The sequence below is a fragment of the Dendrobium catenatum genome, unplaced genomic scaffold (assembly GCF_001605985.2).
Source record: "Dendrobium catenatum unplaced genomic scaffold, ASM160598v2 fragScaff_scaffold_1238, whole genome shotgun sequence".
NCBI classification, from domain to species: domain Eukaryota; kingdom Viridiplantae; phylum Streptophyta; class Magnoliopsida; order Asparagales; family Orchidaceae; genus Dendrobium; species Dendrobium catenatum.
The window spans coordinates 267,251-286,976 of NW_021319700.1; the positions used below are offsets into that span (position 1 = coordinate 267,251).

At 38.7% G+C, this 19,726-nt stretch overlaps 1 protein-coding gene across 1 annotated transcript in view; it reads right to left on the reverse strand.

Annotated features, from left to right (window-relative positions):
* LOC110098158 (mediator of RNA polymerase II transcription subunit 23) overlaps window positions 1–19,726 on the reverse strand; it is a gene marked incomplete at its 5' end in the record, with an annotated part of 70,997 nt that overhangs the window by 31,604 nt on the left and 19,667 nt on the right. Inside the window, 2 exon segments of the mRNA XM_020824891.1 lie at window positions 3,245–3,490; window positions 3,613–3,775. Of these exon segments, the coding sequence (XP_020680550.1) occupies window positions 3,245–3,490; window positions 3,613–3,775 (409 nt within the window).

Genomic DNA, 19,726 nt, shown 5'->3' on the forward strand with positions numbered 1-19,726 from the left:
GGGTAAGCAGCAACAACAACAACAACAACAGCATCAAGTCTTTATCCCACTATGTGGGGTCGGCTACATGAATCCTTTTTCTCCATTGTGTCCTATTAAAAGTCAAATTCTCGTTTAAATCTAATAAAGAAAGGTCATTCCTAATATTTTCTAACCAGGTCTTTTTAGGTCTACCCCTACCTTTCTTAATATAAGTCAAATCTAATACCTCTACTCTCTTAACTGGGTCGTCGGAAGGCCGCCTTTTTATGTGACCAAACCATCTAAGGCGACTTTCTCTAATCTTATCTTCTATTGGAGCTACTCCAACCTTTTCACGTATATGCTCATTTCGTATCCTATCTCTAAGGGTAAAGCCACTCATCCACCTGAGCATCCTCATCTCTGTCACACTTAACTTAGTATTATGCTTCTCTTTTAATGGCCAACATTCGGCACCATAAAGCATTGCAGGCCTCACTACCATCTTATAGAATTTTCCCTTAAGTTTGAGGGGTACATTTCTATCACATAACAAGCCCGATGCATTCCTCCACTTCAACCATCCAACTTGAATTCTGTTGATAATATCCCCATCTATTTCACCATCACTCTGAACAATAGATCCAAGATATCTAAAACGTGTACTCTTATTAATGACTTGATTGCCCAAAGTCACAATCCCCTCACTAGGTCTATTACTACTAAACTTACACTCCATATATTCCGTTTTAGATCTACTCAAGTGAAAACCTTTAGACTCTAAGGTTGACCTCCATAATTCAAGTTTACCTTCAACTCCCTCTCTAGTCTTATCAACAAGAAGAATATCATCAGCAAAAAGCATACACCAAGGTACATCATCTTGCAAATGTCTAGTGAGAACATCCATGACTAAAGCAAATAGATATGGGCTTAAGGCTGATCCTTGATGTAACCCAACCGAAATAGGGAAATACTTGGTCAATCGACCTTGTGTTTGAACACATGTAATAGCTCCTGCATACATATCTTTAATGATTTGAATATAAGCATTATTGACTCCTTTCTTTTCAAGAACTCTCCATAGCACTTCTCTTGGAACTTTATCATATGCTTTTTCTAAATCAATAAATATCATATGTAGATCCTCCTTATTTTCTCTATATTTCTCCATCAAACCTCTTAATAAATGTATGGCTTTTATAGTCGACCTACCCGGCATGAATCCAATTTGATTTTGAGAAACATTAGTATCACGCGGCAACCTATGCTATATAACTCGCTCCCATAGTTTTAAAGTATGACACATTAACTTAATACCTCTATAATTCGCACAATCTTATGCGTCACCTTTATTCTTAAAAATATGAATTAACACACTCATTCTCCACTCATTTGGCATCTTTTTAGTCTTCAAAATAGTATTAAAAAGTTTAGTAAGCCATGAAATTCCTTCATCTCCTAAGCATTTCCACACCTCTATTGGAATATCATCAGGTCCAACAGCTTTTCCACCCTTCATTTTCTTTAAAGCCTCTCTAACTTCAGTTTTACTAATACGCCGATAAAAACATAAATCTTTATTTTCATTTAGGGTGCTAAGGTCACTATAATCAATCTTATTTTCATAATCTCATTAAAAAGTTTAGCAAAATATCTCATCCATCTTTGTTGAATATCATCTTCTAAGAAAAGTATTTTTTGATCTTCATCTTTAATACACTTCACTTGAACTAAATCCTTACTACTCCTATCTCTTTGTTTGGCTAACTTATACATATATCTTTCTCCCTCTTTGGTATCTAATCTATTATATAAATTACTAAAAACTAATGCCTTTGCATCGCATATTGCTTTCTTAGCATCCTTACGAGCCACTTTATATATTTCCCAATTGTCATAATTTTTAAAATTAAATATAATGATTTTTTTTGTTATTAATTTTTTATTTTATTTTAGATTATATCTAATGTAATATTAACTGGTATAGGGTATAAAAAATATTGTAATTAAAGAAGATTTTAAAGATGACTTCGACACAAATTACGAGGATTCTTCTAAAAAATATCAAAGAAAAGAAGAGGCTGCCATGGGTTTTGATCCTTAGGGTATATTTAAGCTTGAGAAAATGATCAAAATGATCCATTGACTCTTTATGAATGATCAAAATGGTTTCCAACTATATTAAAGAACTATTTTAATATCTCAAATTTTTAAAACGGAATAAAAAATTCAAAATAGTTCAATGGTTCCTTTTTAAGGAGTTGAGAGACCAAAATGGTCATTTAATATAATTGAGGACAATTTTGATCTTTTATAAAAAGTTAATGGGCCATTTTGGTCATATTCTCATTTAAGTTTTAAGTGACTTTTAATTTGAATCTATTTTCAACCTTGTGTTATTATAACATTTATTTTCAAAAAAGTCATTAGGTTGATGGTTTATTTCGTTTTTTAATATGTTATGGGTTATTTATAATTTTATTATTATTTTTTTTATTTTGAGGCTTATGCTTCGCCTCGTTAATACAAAACATCTTGATTTTCGATTTCGCCTTTTTAAACCTTGAGATAAAATGAGAATATTTAGATTGATGAGTGGTAAAACTGGGGAGTAAGTGAAATTGTTATGCTAGGGAGAACAATAGTAACACATTTTGAAGAAAGAATAATAAAAGATTGGATGGCTTAATCATGAATAATAAAAGATGAACTAATACAAGCATAAAAAATGTGAAAGTCTAAAGAAGACAAAAGGGTGGTGCAAAAAGAAGAAAGGCTAGAAGTTCTGAAAAAAAAAAAAACTTGCACACATAAAGTAAACACTTCTTGTGGCAGTCTATAGCATTGAAGATTCATAAAACCAACCCCATGTAGTTGACAAGGGATAAGGCTAAAAATGATGACGATGCTATGTAAAGAAAGATGGAGCAGATGTAACAAAATATTTAATCATTAAAAAAAAATTCTTATAAGCCTCATTTCTTCTCCCTAACTCTGTTTCTTGTGTTAGATACTACGAAATGAATAGATATAACCAAAGAGAGTGAGTGAGAAAGAGAGATGATGGTTACTACAAAGAAAAATGGACTACATCAGACAAATTAGACAAGGTTTAATAACACGTCAAAATTCTAATCCAATAAATACTTACTAAGTTCCCTTTTCTTAATCAAGTTCCAATTGACATCAAAATAAGTCTAAACACTGTTCATTCTGAGAAATGATACAGTGAAATCAATTTCTTTACAAACAAGAGTTTGGCAGTTAAACTAAAACAAACCTGCTGCCACGCTTGAATAGCCTGACCCCTCTTATCCATTCTACCAATTAAGGAGTCTCTTATAAGTGGAGGGAAGTATCTTAACGTCTTTTCTGACCATGTATGCTGACTAGTTGCCATTATTTGCTCCAACAAGGGTTGAAGATAAACCATCTGTTCAACCTCGGCAATACCCCGTGTTTTGATAGTGATAGCAAGACTAATAATTGTCATTCGATTTAGCGTTTCAGTAAATTCAGTAGGCCCCTGAAACAACAAGCCTTTATAAGAAAAGAACCTTTTATTCACAACTTAAAAATAAATAACAAAAAACTGTTAATACATGAATAAAACTCTTATAGAAAAAAAAAGAGGATAAATTTTCTCACCTTTAACTCTTTCTTCACTAGGAAAAAGTCCCTTATTGAAAGGATCAAATTCATACATAAATTCTCCGCTAGTCTGAAGAGTCGGTGTTCTCCACGTTTACCCTTTATCATTGATATAATCTTTGTCACATCATACATCAAAGCCTTGTTCTTGCCATGGTACCTGGGAAGAATTCGCAGAAATATTAATATGCAGGCTGTGGAGCACAAGTTAACAGAGTATAAATTACTGAAAGTGGTCATGATTCTCAATAAGAAAGGCAATTAACCCAATACAGGAGAAGATGCATTTCAGAAATAAAAATGGAAAAGCTGAAATAGTTAATGAAGCCAGAAACTAATACAGAGAGTAAACACCAAGATTTAAAAGATTTATCAGTATAATGTACACCACATTTTACATGCTTTTGAGGATGATAATTGATAACAAGAACTCCAAATCTTCAAGTTTTTTTTTTCAAGCACAATTTAATAACTATAAAACAACATGAGTATGTCAAGATCAATTGCCAAGAATTGCCTGAGAAAAAGAAAATATATAACACAATTAAAGATAACATGATAGTCTAGGATAGTAGGATACAAAACCCCTAGAAACAAAAAGATTACAAAATAAAAGCTCATTTAGACTGCCTCTTTGATAGCTTGCTGAAGATAAGTGAATGATGGTAGTTTTTTTTTTTAATTCCTGCCTTTATATGATAAATAGCTATAAAACCTTATCCATTAGAGAGCCAACACCATGGATGCTCGCATATGAGTTTTAATGCTGCTGAATGTCTTGATCATCATTTTGTTCACATATTGGAAGAAGGTTAGGTGTTGCATTAATAAGTGGAGCAGGACTGCAAGATTAATGTGATGGTTGAAGCTACCGTGGTGATCATCACAGCAGGGTTTTTAGGTGCAGAAAAAGATCACCTGAGTTAAAAGAATCATCTAAAATTAGTTCCAAGATTTGATTGCATATCTGAACTAATACAAGAGATGCTTCCATATTGTCTAGTCGACTCTGATCACTTGATTGTGCCTCTTATGATTGATAATTTGATTTCTTCTTCTTTGGCTGAGCCTTGAAACATTCAATGAAATTATACCCAAATTTTTTATAGGATGAACAATATGCTAGAATGACTTCAAATACAACCCTTTGCCAATACCCACAAGTCGAGAAGCTAATCCACACTTCCTTAGATAATCGAGAAGGAACATCTAGTTAAAATAGAACTTTGGCCACAAAGACCTTGAAAGAAAAGCAATAGTATTATCCACTAACAAAGATTTGTCAAATTTATAACCTTCAGAATATTAAGTGATTTGATTGAAGCATTGCAAACGAAGCCGGGGAAATGCAATTCACATGGAGTGATATATAGTTTCTCAGAAGAAAAAAAATGGGACAACTTAGAAAATCACTGATGCAGTAGGACCACCAAAAGAGAAGTATGCTTAGTCTGCTTTTGAAAGGTGTCTAATAATATTAAGGCGAGGGACAATGAGCCCAACGGAATGGTCACCAACTAAATGCAAGTTAGCCATAAATTTTGCGTATGATCACTAGAATACTAGATCGGGGCGGCCAATCAAAAATTCACCAACAATAGAGAAATAGAGAGGCTTAGCAAGTTTTGATATGTGGAAGGATGCCTAGAAGGAGGTGATACTAAATCTTGATTAAAAAATAAAGGAAATTAGTTGCTTGGTGCAGAGGAATGAAATCATGGATCATTTTACGCACCAGCAACATTAGCAAATGAACAAGGGTAGGGAGGTAGACGTAGGGGTGTAAACAAGTCAAGCTCAAGTCATGCCTAACTCGAGCTCGACTCGTCAGCCAAATCCTGAGCTCGAACTCGAGTAGAGATCAAAAGGCGAGTTCGAGCTCGGTTCGTGGCACTGAAAATGAGCTCGTGAGCCGCTCGTGAGACCACACCCTCACGTGATATCGTCAGAGAGGAGAGAAAGAACTATACCGCCAGAGAAGGAAGGAGTTTAGTCATAGCGTGTTGTCCCCAGCTCGTGATTTGGCAAAGTCCCGAACTCTCGCGTGAGAAGGTCAGATGAGGTATATTTTTTACTTTTTTTTAACTGCTTTGAAATTATAATTGAAGCTGCATTCCTATTAATGTAAAACAACTTTTCTTTTTGGGAAACATAAATTTATTTGAAATCAACTATTTTTTGGGGAATAGCTGGCTACTTTATCATTATCAATTAATTTTTTAAGAGAAAAAATTCATTTACTGATTTATCTAAGAAAAAAATAGTTATAAAAATTATGAGCCAGCTTGCGAGCCGAGCCTCAACAAGCTCGAACTTAAGCTCATTTAATAGACGAGCTCGAATTTCAGCTCGAGCTCGAACTCGTGGCTCGATAAGCTCGACTTGGGAGCTTGTTATCGAGTCGAGCTAGAGCCGGCTCGGCTCACGAGCCAGCTCAGCTCACTTACACCCGTAGGTGGAAGCATCGATTCTAAAGATGAAAGTAGAGGAGCCTCGGACAAGTATGGTGTCACTGAGATAGGAGGTGGAAACCAAATTGTGCATTCATCCAAAACCTTAGGAGCCACCAATGTCTAAGGAGGAGGTAAGTTCAATGAAAATTGATGGTGAAGGAGGAGGATCCAAATCAAAAGCTAAATAACTTTGGCATAAACCTGAGCCAAAGGAAGTGAATAAGCATAACATCGAAGCAAGAAGAAGAGCAGAAATTGATAGAAAGTGGGAAAATAATAGGAGGCAATATGATGACCCTAAGTGCAGGAGGAATCGATGACTAATGCCCACTAGAGCGTAAGAGCTGGACGATTCGTATGCCAATTCCATGAGGCATCAACATCAATGATTGAAAAAGCGAGCACAAACCACTAATCAAAACTACACTAAGATCAATTCAATCGCAGCTAGAAAGCCTGATAACAATAGAAATTATAAGCAGTTGGGTCTTGACTCTTGTGCGACCTATGCATACAGGATGTGATAACAACAGAAAATGTAAGCAGTTCGGTCTTGACTCTTGTGCGACCTATGCACACAAGATGTGACGCACATGCTCAACGGACGCAACATAATGATCAGAGAGAGGGCATACCAATCAAGAGCGTGCTTAGACGAGTGTGAGGGGATAAATTGTAGGCTTTTTTGAGTTAGATCTAAAATGTTCTTTCTATTATCCAAATCTTCAAGTTAGGTTGAATTTCAAAAATCTTTTAGGTCAAACAAACTTGAAATAGATTGATTAAGATGTAGCTCAAAATATTTTCAAATTGGATTAAGATTAAGATAAGAAGAATCAAGAAGGAAATGAACTTACTAGGCAAAAACTCAAAATAGAACATTTCTGCCTCCAAATAATAAATAAAATAACTGTGTGCATAATAGTTCAAGGCATGTCAAATCAGATTTTGAGCAAGAAATTATGGGCATTAAGTCCATTCTTTTGACTCCAAAGTTAACCTAACCTTTGAATCGAGTCAAAATCCCAAAGAGAACCAACTTGTGGTATCTTTATCAACCTTAGATATTTTATAAACAGATTCTCAAGGATTATCAATCTCACCTACTAAGAAATCATGTTCCATCAATGTTTTTTCTTGAAATGCCCTATTCATATAAAATGAACCTAATCTACAAGGTTAACATATCATTCATTTTTAATGACCATTTTAAAATGGAGCTATATGGATACTTCATGTACAAACCATAAACACAATATCAATGCTGAACTGAGAGTGTGATAGGTTACACAAAAGTTAAGCTTGGTTATTGATGCAATGCAAGAAATTAGAAAAATTCTAATTTTTGCTTGCAAGAAGAAAACACTTCCTAGGATAAAAGAAAAATACATGAAATGCCCCAAAATAAACAAAATACGACATTTAAAACAAAAACGACTTCACTTTTATAATATAAAAGGACTCTTACAACTCTTGACGCTTACAAACACAAAACAAAGACACCTAAAGGAGCTTGCATTCGTTGAGAAGAAAGATACAGGTGGGGTGGTCACTTGCGGCGAGAAGAAAGAGATTAGAAGCCGAGACGAAACATAGCTCGTAAGCTATAGAGAGAGAAGAGATGGGGGACATAGCTCGCAAGCTATTCCTAAAGAAGAAAAAACCCTCAAGTTTTTTTACTCCAAAAATCAGCACACCACAACCTCTTAAAACATACAAAACACCTTTTATTTATAGGAGAAAAGAGGGCAACCAAACAGCCATTTCACCTCCCACAAAACCAATAAAAGAAGGCCTGAAATAATCCCAAAATAGCACCCAAAAGACAGCACAGAAACCGGATAGAGGAGCCATGGGAAAGCAGCCAGGGAGCAAACCGAAAAGGCAGCACAAGAACCGGATAGAGGAGCCACGGGAAAGCAGCCAGGGAGCAAACCGAAAAAGCAGCACAGGAACTGGGTAGAGGTAGCCACGGGAAACAACAATCAGGGAGAAACCGAGGGGACACAAAGAAGGGGAAAAGGCAAGGTTCCAAACTCCACATAATGAGCTTTCAAGTGCATTAACTCCTCATATCAATGAGCTAACATTAGTTCAAGCATTTATGAGCCAGAACCGAGTAGTTCCCAAGAATTTAGCTCAACAAAACCAAAGCAACCAAGGCTCAATCCAAGAGGCAACCAACAGCTTAAAGACCAAAAGAAGCCAAGTTGTTTAAACCCCACTTTGTCTACATCAATTCTCCTTCGGTTGAAATTGTTCATCTCCTGATGAAGCATGAGTTTGCTTTGAATCTTGTCCTGAGGCTTCCGAAGGCTGATTGCATGGACTATGACTCAGGACTCAAAAACAAAACTCACATTACACTCACATACATGACAACTAACTTGACTCCAAAACCTAGGATATGCTAACTTGCTCTGTTACAAAATTGATGCAAGCAAAAAATTAGAAAAAAAACTAATTTTTGCTTACAAGAATAAAACACTTCCTAGGATAAAAGAAAAATACATGAAATGCCCCAAAATAGACAAAATATGACATTTAAAACAAAAACGACTTCAATTTTATAATAAAAAACAACTCTTACAACTCTTGACGCTTACAAACACAAAACAAAGACACCTAAAGGAGCTTGCATTCGTTGAGAAGAAAGATACAAGCGGGGTGGTCACTTGCGGCGAGAAGAAAGAGATTAGAAGCCGAGACGAAACATAGCTCGTAAGCTATAGAGAGGAGAAGAGATGGGGGACATAGTTCACAAGCTATTCCAAAAGAAGAAAAAACCCTCAGGTTTTTTTACTCCAAAAATCAGCACACAACAACCTCTTAAAACATACAAAACACCTTTTATTTATAGGAGAAAAGAGGGAAACCAAACAGCCATTTCACCTCCCACAAAACCAATAAAAGAAGGCCTGAAATAATCCCAAAACAACACCCAAAAGACAACACAGAAACCAGGTAGAGGAGCCACGAGAAAGCAGCTAGGGAGCAAACCGAAAAGGCAGCACAAGAACCGGATAGAGGAGCCACGGGAAAGCATCCAGGGAGCAAACAGAAAAAGCAGCACATGAATTGGGTAGAGGTAGCCACGGGAAACAACAACAAGGGAGAAACCGAGGGGACACAAAGAAGGGGAAGAGGCAAGATTCCAAACTCCACATAATGAGGTTTTAAGTGCATTAACTCCTCATATTAATGAGCTAACATTAGTTCAAGCATTTATGAGCTAGAACCAAGTAGTTCTCAAGAATTTAGCTCAAAATCAAAGCAGCCAAGGCCCAATTCGAGAGGCAACCAGCAGCCCAAAGACCAAAAGAACCCAAGTTGTTTAAACCCCCCCTTTTGCCTATATCAGATATAAAAAATGAGTTGTGCAACACTTTAAGTGGTTATCATTTCTTTAATGGAATATGATAGCACTATTGTGATAAAAAGACCTTCAAGAATTTACCAGAAATCATGTGGCTTCTTTTGGTTAAGGAAGCAGACAATGGGGCTAACAATTGAGAAATGATTTGCTTGAAAGCTTTTAGATTAACTAAAGTTGTACATTTCCTACTTATCAAACAAATTGACTTTATTGAGAAGTTGGCAAAGTTAAGCTTGGATGAGATTGTACTATTACATAGGCTGACAAAAAAGTCAATAATTTAGATTTTAGAAGAACCATGAAGCTTTGGGACTAAATTGAATTTCAGAACATTATTCCACCCCAGCTGGTGGCCAATCAGAAAGAATAATTCAAACTTTACTTATATTATATGTACTGATTTTGACAAGGGGTGTTAATCACATGTATCATCATTAGAATTTACTTACAATAACAATTTTTAATGAAGCATTGGAATGACACAATATTAAGCTCTCGAGGGACTAAAATGTAGAATGCAAATGGTTGGGTAGAAATGGCTGAAAAAAAGATAATTGGTACAAATTTGTTAGATAAAACTACTAGTAATATTTGATCAATCCTTTAAGAAAGAAGGTTGCAAAAGATAAGAAAAAAAATTTATAATGCTAACCAACAACCAAGAGAGTTTAAAGTTGGGGAATTTGTGTTCATTATAAGTTAGTTGATGTGAAACCACATGCGCAGGAGTTTATTAAGAAATTTAAGAACAATTGGCAATGTAATCCAAATCAATAACTTATTGTAATAACAAGCAAATTCTTTAAAGAACCTCAGTCTTCTACTTGCTTAGGCGAAGGAGTACATGTAGATTAATCAAATCTCATAGATAAACAAAGATAGTAGCAATACTAAAAGCTCTTAATCAACAATCCACGATTTAATAATGAGAGTTTTCACCTTGGGGATTGATCACTCAACTACACTAGGCTTAGCGGGAGAAGATCTTCAGCACACCCAACGATGCCACGAGGATGGTCGCAACACCAATGGTTTTGATCCACAGAAAGGTCAACGGTGGCGGAGATGGCACGGATGGATGACCGTTGATGGTCCAATCGTAGTCCTGGAATTGATCGTCTATGACGTCCACGAGAGTGGGAAGGATGCGGTTTAAATAGTCTTCAACAGTGTCGTCGGAGCCAAACCCGACGTCGAAGAACGGTGAACGGGTGAGGTGATGTCGCCGTAGACGTCGAGTACCAATCCGCTATCAATCTCGAGATCGGCCATACGTCATTGAAGTGGAGGTGGAAGGGCGTCGTCTTCTTCTCTTGGCTTCAAGTGTAATGAGCATCCAAAACTTCCCAAGGTAGAGAGAGGGGGGGCGGGAGTTGGAGTCGGCAATAGGAGATGGGGGAGGCGGCTAGGGTGTGTGGAGGAGAAAGGTTAGAAGACGTGTTGATGAGGTTTAATTAAAAATATGAAATTAATTTCAGTTTTGAATGAATTTGGAGGGAGACTCAATTTGAAATTGGATTTAAATTTCAAATAAGGTTATGAGGAGTTAATGGGCACTCAATGGGGGCCCACTAATAGTGGCCGACGGCTTAGAGAGAGAGACAGGGAGGTTATGAAATTTGAAATCCAAGTCAATTGTAATTAATACATTGAATTAGCATTAATTGGCTTCCACCCTAGCATGGCCGGCGGCATCAAGGAGAGGGAGAGGATTGTGGAGAGAATTTAAGGAATTTTCAAAGGAAGAAAAAGGAATTAGGAAGGCTATTAATAAATCCAATCTATTTTGAAATTAGATTGGGATCATGCATAATACCTTCCTAATTAGGAAATCCAAAAATAGAAAGAATTTGAAATTCAAAATTTGAATTTCAAATTTGAATTATTTCCTTCCTAATTTCTCGTAGGGTGAATATGGAAAGTCATTAAAGCATTGAACTCACCATCATGTGGGGAATTGAAGGAGGGTGCCGGCGGCATGAGCTGTGTGGTTGGGATGGTGTCGGGTTGGGTGGGAGATGGGGCAGGGAGTTAACGGGTTGGCTTAGTAGGAAAGACTTGGAGGTGGTTTGGTTGGGAGATGGCCGGTTGTGGGGATATGGAGATTGGCGGGTAGGAGAGGAGGAGACAAGAGGTGGGTAAGAAAACAAGAAGATAAAATAAAGCCACGAGTCGCGGACGCTTCCAACGACTTGTGGGTAATGCACTCGCTCACCTTGAGCTCAATCACCCTTCTCTAGCTCTCATGCAAGAAGAAGAAGAAGCAAAAAAAAATTCTATTAATCAATCATCCTCTCATTACAATAGAAATGACCTATATATAAGTCTCAACATAAAAGAATAAACAAAGACTAAATTGCCCTCAGGGCTACAACATGACTCAACTCATAATAAGGGTATAATAGGAAGACTCAAAGAAAATAAGATGCATAAATAACTAAAAATATAAACTCCGAATCGTGGCCGTTGATCTGCGATGCTTCCAACGATACACATGTTTGAACCTCTGATCGATGTCCTCATCATTCTCCCCGGGTGGGAGAAAGCTCGACCCCATCGAGTGAAAATCTCTAGAGCTCTCGTACATCTCTAGAAGATCTGCATCCAAACTCTGCAACTCCTCTCGATCAATCTATGTATCCTCTGTCACCGGCTTTCCTTTCCAGCGAACCAAGTACCTTTGGCGTCCACTTTCCTTCAAGGAAATGATTTCATCATCAAGTATAGCTTCAACCTTCTCCGCAATGGGTAAGGGGGGTAAATTGGAGAGTGGAGGTAGGCTGGGGATCTCACTTGATGGGTTCTCACAAGGCACTTTTTGAAGTGGATTATTAGGGTTCAACTCTGGTCCCTCAAAGGTTACTAGATCTTCTATATTAAATGTAGGATTCAAGTTAAAACCCTTAGGGAGGTCCAACACATAAGCATTACTATTTATCTTTGAAATTATCTTAAAAGGTCTGGCGCTTCTAGCATGCAACTTCTTCACGGAGCCCGGAGGAAAACGCTCCGAACGGATCCGTACCATCACAAAGTCTCCAACCTCGAATTCTTTAAATCTTTTCTTGTGATCCGCAATAAGTTTATAATTGGAATTACTTTGTTCAATTCTTCTTTTAATTTCTTCATGAAACTCTTGGAGATGAGATGCAAATGCATATGCAGACTTAGACGTTCTACCTAATGAACTCATGGGGATTAGATCAATGGATTGCCTAAGTTGGTATCCATACACAATTTCGGCGAGACTCAGACTCGTCGTTCTATTCACAGAATTGTTATAAGCGAACTCGACTATAGGTAGTTTAGAATCCCAATCTCGAATATTTTCCCCTACCAAGGTTCTCAGGAGGTTGCCTAAACTTCTATTTACTACTTCAGTTTGCCCATCTATTTGGGGGTGGAAGGCTGTGGAGAATTGGAGTTTGGTGCCCATGTGGTGCCAAAGAGTCATCCAGAAATAGCTAGTGAACTTAACGTCTCTGTCAGACACTATGGTTTTGGGGAGGCCATGAAGTCTAACTACCTCATTGAAGTAAAGTTTTGCGATGTGGGAAGCATCAAAAGTCTTAGAGCAAGGAATAAAATGTGCCATTTTTTAAAATCGGTCAACTACCACATAGACAGAATCATGCTTTCGAACGGTTTTAGGTAGTCCAAGGACGAAGTCCATGCTCACATCTTGCCAGGGAGAGTTAGGTACAGGGAGTGGGGTATATAGGCATGTGTTCTGTTTTCTCTGTTTGGCTAATTGGCAGGTGTGACACCGCTTAACTAGTTGGCTTACATCACGCTTAAGACTTGGCCAGAAAAATCGATTCTCAATTGCGGCAATTGTTTTAGTTTGACCGAAGTGTCATGCTAAACCACCAACATGCAATTCCCAAACAAGAAATTCGCGAAGAGACGTCTTGGGAATACAGAATTTTTGGGATTTGAATAAATATCCATCTTCCAACATGAAATCATCTATAATTCGTCACCTCACGTTGCTAAAGCAGATAGGTTTCTCTAAAGTCAGGGCAATCCAAGTAGTCTTCCTTAAGTCGCTCGGAACCTATCACTCCCGTCCTCATCCGACAGCTAAGTGCATCAGCAGCCTTATTCTCAGAACCCGCTTTGTGTCTAATCGTATAAGTGTATTCTTGCAAAAATTCAACCCACCGACCATGACATACATTCAGTTTCTTTTGGGAGTTTATATATCGTAGGGCTTCATGGTCAGAGAAAATAACAAATTCTTGGATAAGCAGGTAGTGTCTCCAGTACCTGAGTTACTTGATGATGGCGTAAAATTCTTTATCGTAGGTGGAGTAGCGTTGCCTAATGTCGTTTAACTTTTCACTAAAGTAGGCAACCGGGTGTCCCTCTTGGGATAGTACTCCTCCTATTCCTATGCCAGATGCATCACAAGTCACTTCTAAAATCTTAGAAAAATCCGGTAGTCACATGACGGGTGTCTCAACCATTTTCCTCTTTATCTCCTCGAAAGCCTTAGAGGCAGACACCGTCCAGTGAAAATCACCTTTCTTGAGACAGTCAGTTATTGGACCCACTATAGTGCTAAAATTTCTAATAAATCTCTTATAAAACGTGGCCAGTCCATGAAAACTCCTAACATCTCTAATGTTCTTGGGTTCAGGTCATTCATTGATTGCTCGCACTTTTTCGGGGTCAGCAGATACGCCTTGGGAGGATATAATGAATCCCAGAAAAATTACGTGAACGGTTAGGAACGTGCACTTCTTGGGATTGGCAAACATTTGGTCTTTCCTTAGTACTTCGCAGACTTGCCTTAAATGGTTCAAGTGTTGATCCACCGAGTTACTATAAATCAGAATATCATCAAAGTAAACAACTATGAATTTTCCTAGGAAAGGTTTGAGGATTTAGGTCATTACTCTCATGAATGTACTTGGAGCATTGCTTAAGCCAAAAGGCATCACAGTCCACTCGTATAACCCATCTTTGATTTTGAACGCGGTCTTCCATTCATCCCCCGGGCGGATTCTAATTTGGTGATAGCCACTTTTAAGATCAATCTTAGAAAACAGTGTGGCTCCGGACGTCATCATGTCTAACATGTCATCTAACCGAGGGATTGGGAAGCGATACTTGACCTTGATTTTGTTGATAGCACGGCTATCAACGCACATTCTCCACGACCCATCCTTCTTAGGCATAAGAAGGGCGGGAACAGCACACGGGCTAAGACTCTCTTTAATGAACCCGCGTTGTAACAACTCATCCACTTGTTTCTTGAGCTCCTCATGCTCAGCAGGGTTCATTCGGTAATGGGGCAGATTTGGCAATGAAGCTCCAGGCACTAGGTCAATAGCATGCTAAATATCCCTTAAAGGAGGCAGTTGTTAGGGCAGATCTTCTGGGAAGACATCAGAAAAAGCTTCCATGAGCGGTCTTACTTCCTCAGGGATAGGTTCTTCTTGGGTGACACTCACTTCCTGAGCTACTAACGCGTAAAGAGGGGCTCCTGACTCTAGTTCCGTACCTAAGTCTTTAGAAATTAATAAGTTCAAGCCCGTGTTGGGTTTAAGGGAGTTGGGTTTGACTTCCTCTTTGGTAGACTTAGGCTGAGTGGGTAGGAGCTTAATCTTCTTGCCCACGTGCTCAAACACGCAGGTGTTTGATCGGCCATATATATGAACATCGTTATCGAATAGCCAGGGGCCACCTAGGATTATTTGGCCTACATCCATAGCTAACACATCACACCAGATTTTCTCTTTGTATCCAACGAATTATATAGGAACGAGGCTCCTATCTTTCACCTCCAAGGTGGTCGAGTTGATCCAGGCGACTTTGTAGGGGTTCGGGTGTGGTGTGGTTCTTAAATGAAGTTTAGAAATCATCGCATATGACACAGCGTTAATACAGCTTCCACTGTCTATTATGACTTTGCAATTTTTATCCCCTATCTTAGTGAAAGTGTAGAAGATCGAAGTCCTTCGCCAGTCATCGCTTGGTTTAGGCTGTGAGAAGGCACACCTAACGACTTGTAGATCCAAGTGATCTATCTTTTGGAGGCAGTGGATTACATCAGTGTCTTCATCGTTGAAAAACTCCTCGTCATCATCAATATGGTGAACTAGTTCGGTGTTCGGTTCATCCTCTTCTTCGGTGACTTCTTCAATTATTGTGACCTTAAACGGGCTGGAACATTGAGAGGCAATGTGTCCGTACTCATGGCATCTAAAACACTGAGTGCCGGCAGAGGTTTTGGGGGTTTCCCGTTCAGGTGTTTTGCCTTTATAGTCCGGTCGAGGTTGGGCTTGGCCAGGGGAAGGCCGACTATTCGAGAGTCCAGTGGGCTTGTTGTAAGGTTGGCTAGAGTAGGACTTCAACTGGTTTGGACGAGAGTCTTGGGTCCTAGGGGCATGGCTCCTAGATTCTTCTAAGTCAAGTACAAGACTACAAGCAACTTCAAAAGTATTCACTCCTCTGGCAAAAAGTTCATTTCTAAGATCTTCCCTTAGTCCAGCTCTAAACATTGACAGAAGTTGGGCATGGGTGGTGGTCTCTTCCCCGTTACAACGAATCATGAAGTCATCAAAGGCCGAGATGTATTCCTTAACAGGCTTGCTACCTTGGGTTAACCTATTCCATCGATCCAAAAGTTTAGGATAGTATGGGGGGGAGATATTTCCGCTTCAACTCTTTCTTCAACGTTCCCCAATCAGTTACAGGGTATTCTCCTCGTGTTTCCCGCATGTGTTCTATGTTAGTCCAGTACTGGTTGGCTCTACCAATCAACTTCATCTCAGCAAATCGGACATTCTTCTCTTCTGAAATGTTGTACCACTTGAAATAGCTATCCATTTCTTTGAGCAAATCAAGAAAAACTTGGGGTTCTAACGTACCATCAAATGTCAGGACATCTATCTTAATACTCTTAAGAAGTAGGGTATCGTTGTCTCTCCAAAGTGTGTCACGTCCTCCAGGTTCGTGATTGGGTCGGTAGTGGTCTCTAGGAGGTCCGTAATCAATTCGGTTATCTTCTCCACAAGGAGAGTGGGGTCTAGATGGGGTGTAGATGGCCGGGTTTCCTATCCTTTCGATGTTGTCTAGTCTAGCACCCATTTGGCATCTAAACTCAGCTAAATTCATTTGGGTATCCCTAATCTGCTGTGTGACTGTTCCCAATTGGCCTACAATTAGGTTTAAAGTTGTTTGAATGTGTTTTGGGTCCATGGTTGGGTGCTAGGGGACACTAGGGAAGGTTAAGGATAGAAGGGCAGCACCTAGACACTTTAAAACTAAACTCCTAATGGCTCCAAAGAGTGCAGGAATTAATAGGGCAGCAAACTAATGTGATGGATGAAGTTATCTAAGCAATTTGGATGGACTCTAGAGTGTGGACAGCAAGTGAACACTATCTAAAACTCACCCAAAAGGCTACTACTAGGTGCAGAAATTTAGTGGACAGAAAGTTAAGTCAATTGCCTAAGCGGCCTAGACTATTATGGATGTTATGGCGATGATGGCAGCACTTAAACAATGAAACATACTTATGTAAGATGAAGAAACTACTGCAGAATTTTCTGGACAGCAAAAGGAAAATAGAGAATAAAACTATCAAAATGATGTTATGCATGCAAACGACTAAGGACAAATTAAATTAGGCTCCTAGGATACATCTAGCACATATAAAGCATGCTAGCTATGCTCTGATACCAAGATGATGTGAAACCACATGCACAGGAGCTTATTAAGAAATTTAAGAACAATTGGCAATGTAATCCAAATCAATAACTTATTGTAATAACAAACAAATTCGTTAAAGAACCTTAGTCTTCTACTTGCTTAGGCGAAGGAGTACATGTAGATTAACCAAATCTCATAGATAAACAAAGATAGTAGCATTACTAAAAGCTTTTAATCAACAATCCACGATTTAATAATGAGAGTTTTCACCTTGGGGATTGATCACTCAACTACACTAGGCTTAGCGGGAGAAGATCTTCAACACACCCAACGATGCCACGAGGATGGTAGCAACACCAATGGTTTTGATCCACGGAAAGGTCGACGGTGGTGGAGATGGCACGGAGGGATGACCGTTGATGGTCCAATTGTAATCCTGGAATTGATCGTCTATGACGTCCACGAGAGTGGAAAGTATACAGTTTAAATAGTCTTCAACAGTGTTGTCGGAGCCAAACCCGACGTCGAAGAACGATGAACGGGTGAGGTGGATGTCGCCGTAGACGTCGAGTACCAATCCGCTATCAATCTCGGGATCGTCCATACGTCATTGAAGTGGAGGTGGAAGGGCGTCGTCTTCTTCTCTTGGCTTCAAGTGTTATGAGCATCCAAAACTTCCCAAGGTAGAGAGAGGGGGCGGGAGCTGGAGTCGGCAATAGGAGATGGGGGAGGCGGCTAGGGTGTGGGGAGGAGAATAGGTTAGAAGACATGTTGATGAGGTTTAATCAAAAATCTGAAATTAATTTCAGTTTTGAATGAATTTGGAGGGAGACTCAATTTGAAATTGGATTTTAATTTCAAATGAGGTTATGATGAGTTAATGGGCACTCAATGGGGGCCCACTAATAGTGGCCGGCGGCTTAGAGAGAGAGAGAGGGAAGTTATGAAATTTGAAATCCAAGTCAATTGTAATTAATACATTGAATTAGCATTAATTGGCTTCCATCCTAGCATGGCCGGCGGCAACAAGGAGAGGGAGAGGATTGTGGAGAGAATTTAGGGAATTTTCAAAGGAGGAAAAAGGAATTAGGAAGGCTATTAATAAATCCAATCTATTTTGAAATTAGATTGGGATCATGCATAATACCTTCCTAATTAGGAAATCCAAAAATAGAAAGAATTTGAAATTCAAAATTTGAATTTCAAATTTGAATTATTTCCTCCCTAATTTCTCGTAGGGTGAATATGGAAAGTCATTAAAGCATTGAACTCACCATCATGTGAGGAATTGAAGGAGGGGGCCGGCGACATGAGCTGTATGGTTGGGATGGCGTCAGGTTGGGTGGGAGATGGGGTAGGGAGTTAGCGGGTTGGCTTAGTAGGGAAGACGTGGAGGTGGTTTGGTTGGGAGATGGCCGGTTGTGGGGGATATGGAGATTGGTGGGTAGGAGAGGAGGAGACAAGAGGTGGGTAAGAAAACAAGAAGATAAAATAAAGCCACGAGTCGCGAACGCTTCCAACGACTGGTGGGTAATGCACTCGCTCACCTTGAGCTCAATCACCCTTCTCTAGCTCTCATGCAAGAAAAAGAAGAAGCAAAGAAAATTTCTATTAATCAATCATCCTCTCATTACAATAGAAATAACCTATATATAGGTCTCAACATAAAAGAAGAAACAAAGACTAAATTGCCCTCAAGGCTACAACATGACTGAACTCATAATAAGGGTACAATAGGAAGACTCAAAGAAAATAAGATGCATAAATAACTAAAAATATAAACTCTGAATCGTGACCGTTGATCTGTGATGCTTCCGGCGATACACATGTTTGAACCTCTGATCGATGTCCTCATCATTAGTCCAATAAGGTGTGTACATCTTCTTTCAAAAAGAGTGGCAAATTAAACGCACGATAAGATTATTAAAAGGACTGGAAAGTTGATTATAGACTGGTTATACCAGTACGTATATAAGGAGTATATAATATTTTACATATTTCCACACTAAAAAATATATAACTAATGAATCCAATAGAGTCGTCACAGATTCCACAGACATACAATTACAATCAATGTATATAGAGGAACCAAAGCAAATATTGAGTTATATTATAAAACTACTTCACAATCGAGATATTCTTTGTATAAGAGTTTTGTGGAAGCATGAAATGGAAAGATATGTGAGTGGGAGAAGGAACCAGAGATAAGAGATATAATCCAAATTTTCAATTAAGGCATGATTGTTGTTACTTCCATCTTTCAATTTCAAGGATGGGATTTTTATAGAGAAAGACTGCAAAACCCAATTCATTTAAGAAAAATAATAAAAGTTGAACGGGCTAATGCCTGGTTCAATGAACTGACTCTTATTCAGTTCATTTAAAAAGGAGGTGGAGGGGGAGGGGAAGGGGGAGGCAAATGAGAAAGAGAAAAGTGAGAGACAGACAACAGGTGAGTGATTAAGAGAAAGGGAGCTAATCTTACAGCTTGTAGGTAGAACACAAGCATGATATAATGTGAGTAAGCGCAAAGGCATTTCAGTGACATTTGAGCCGAGCAAGGGTAAAGGCTGGGGATGCTTATGCTTACGTCTAAAATAATTGTTTGTTCGGAGGTCTG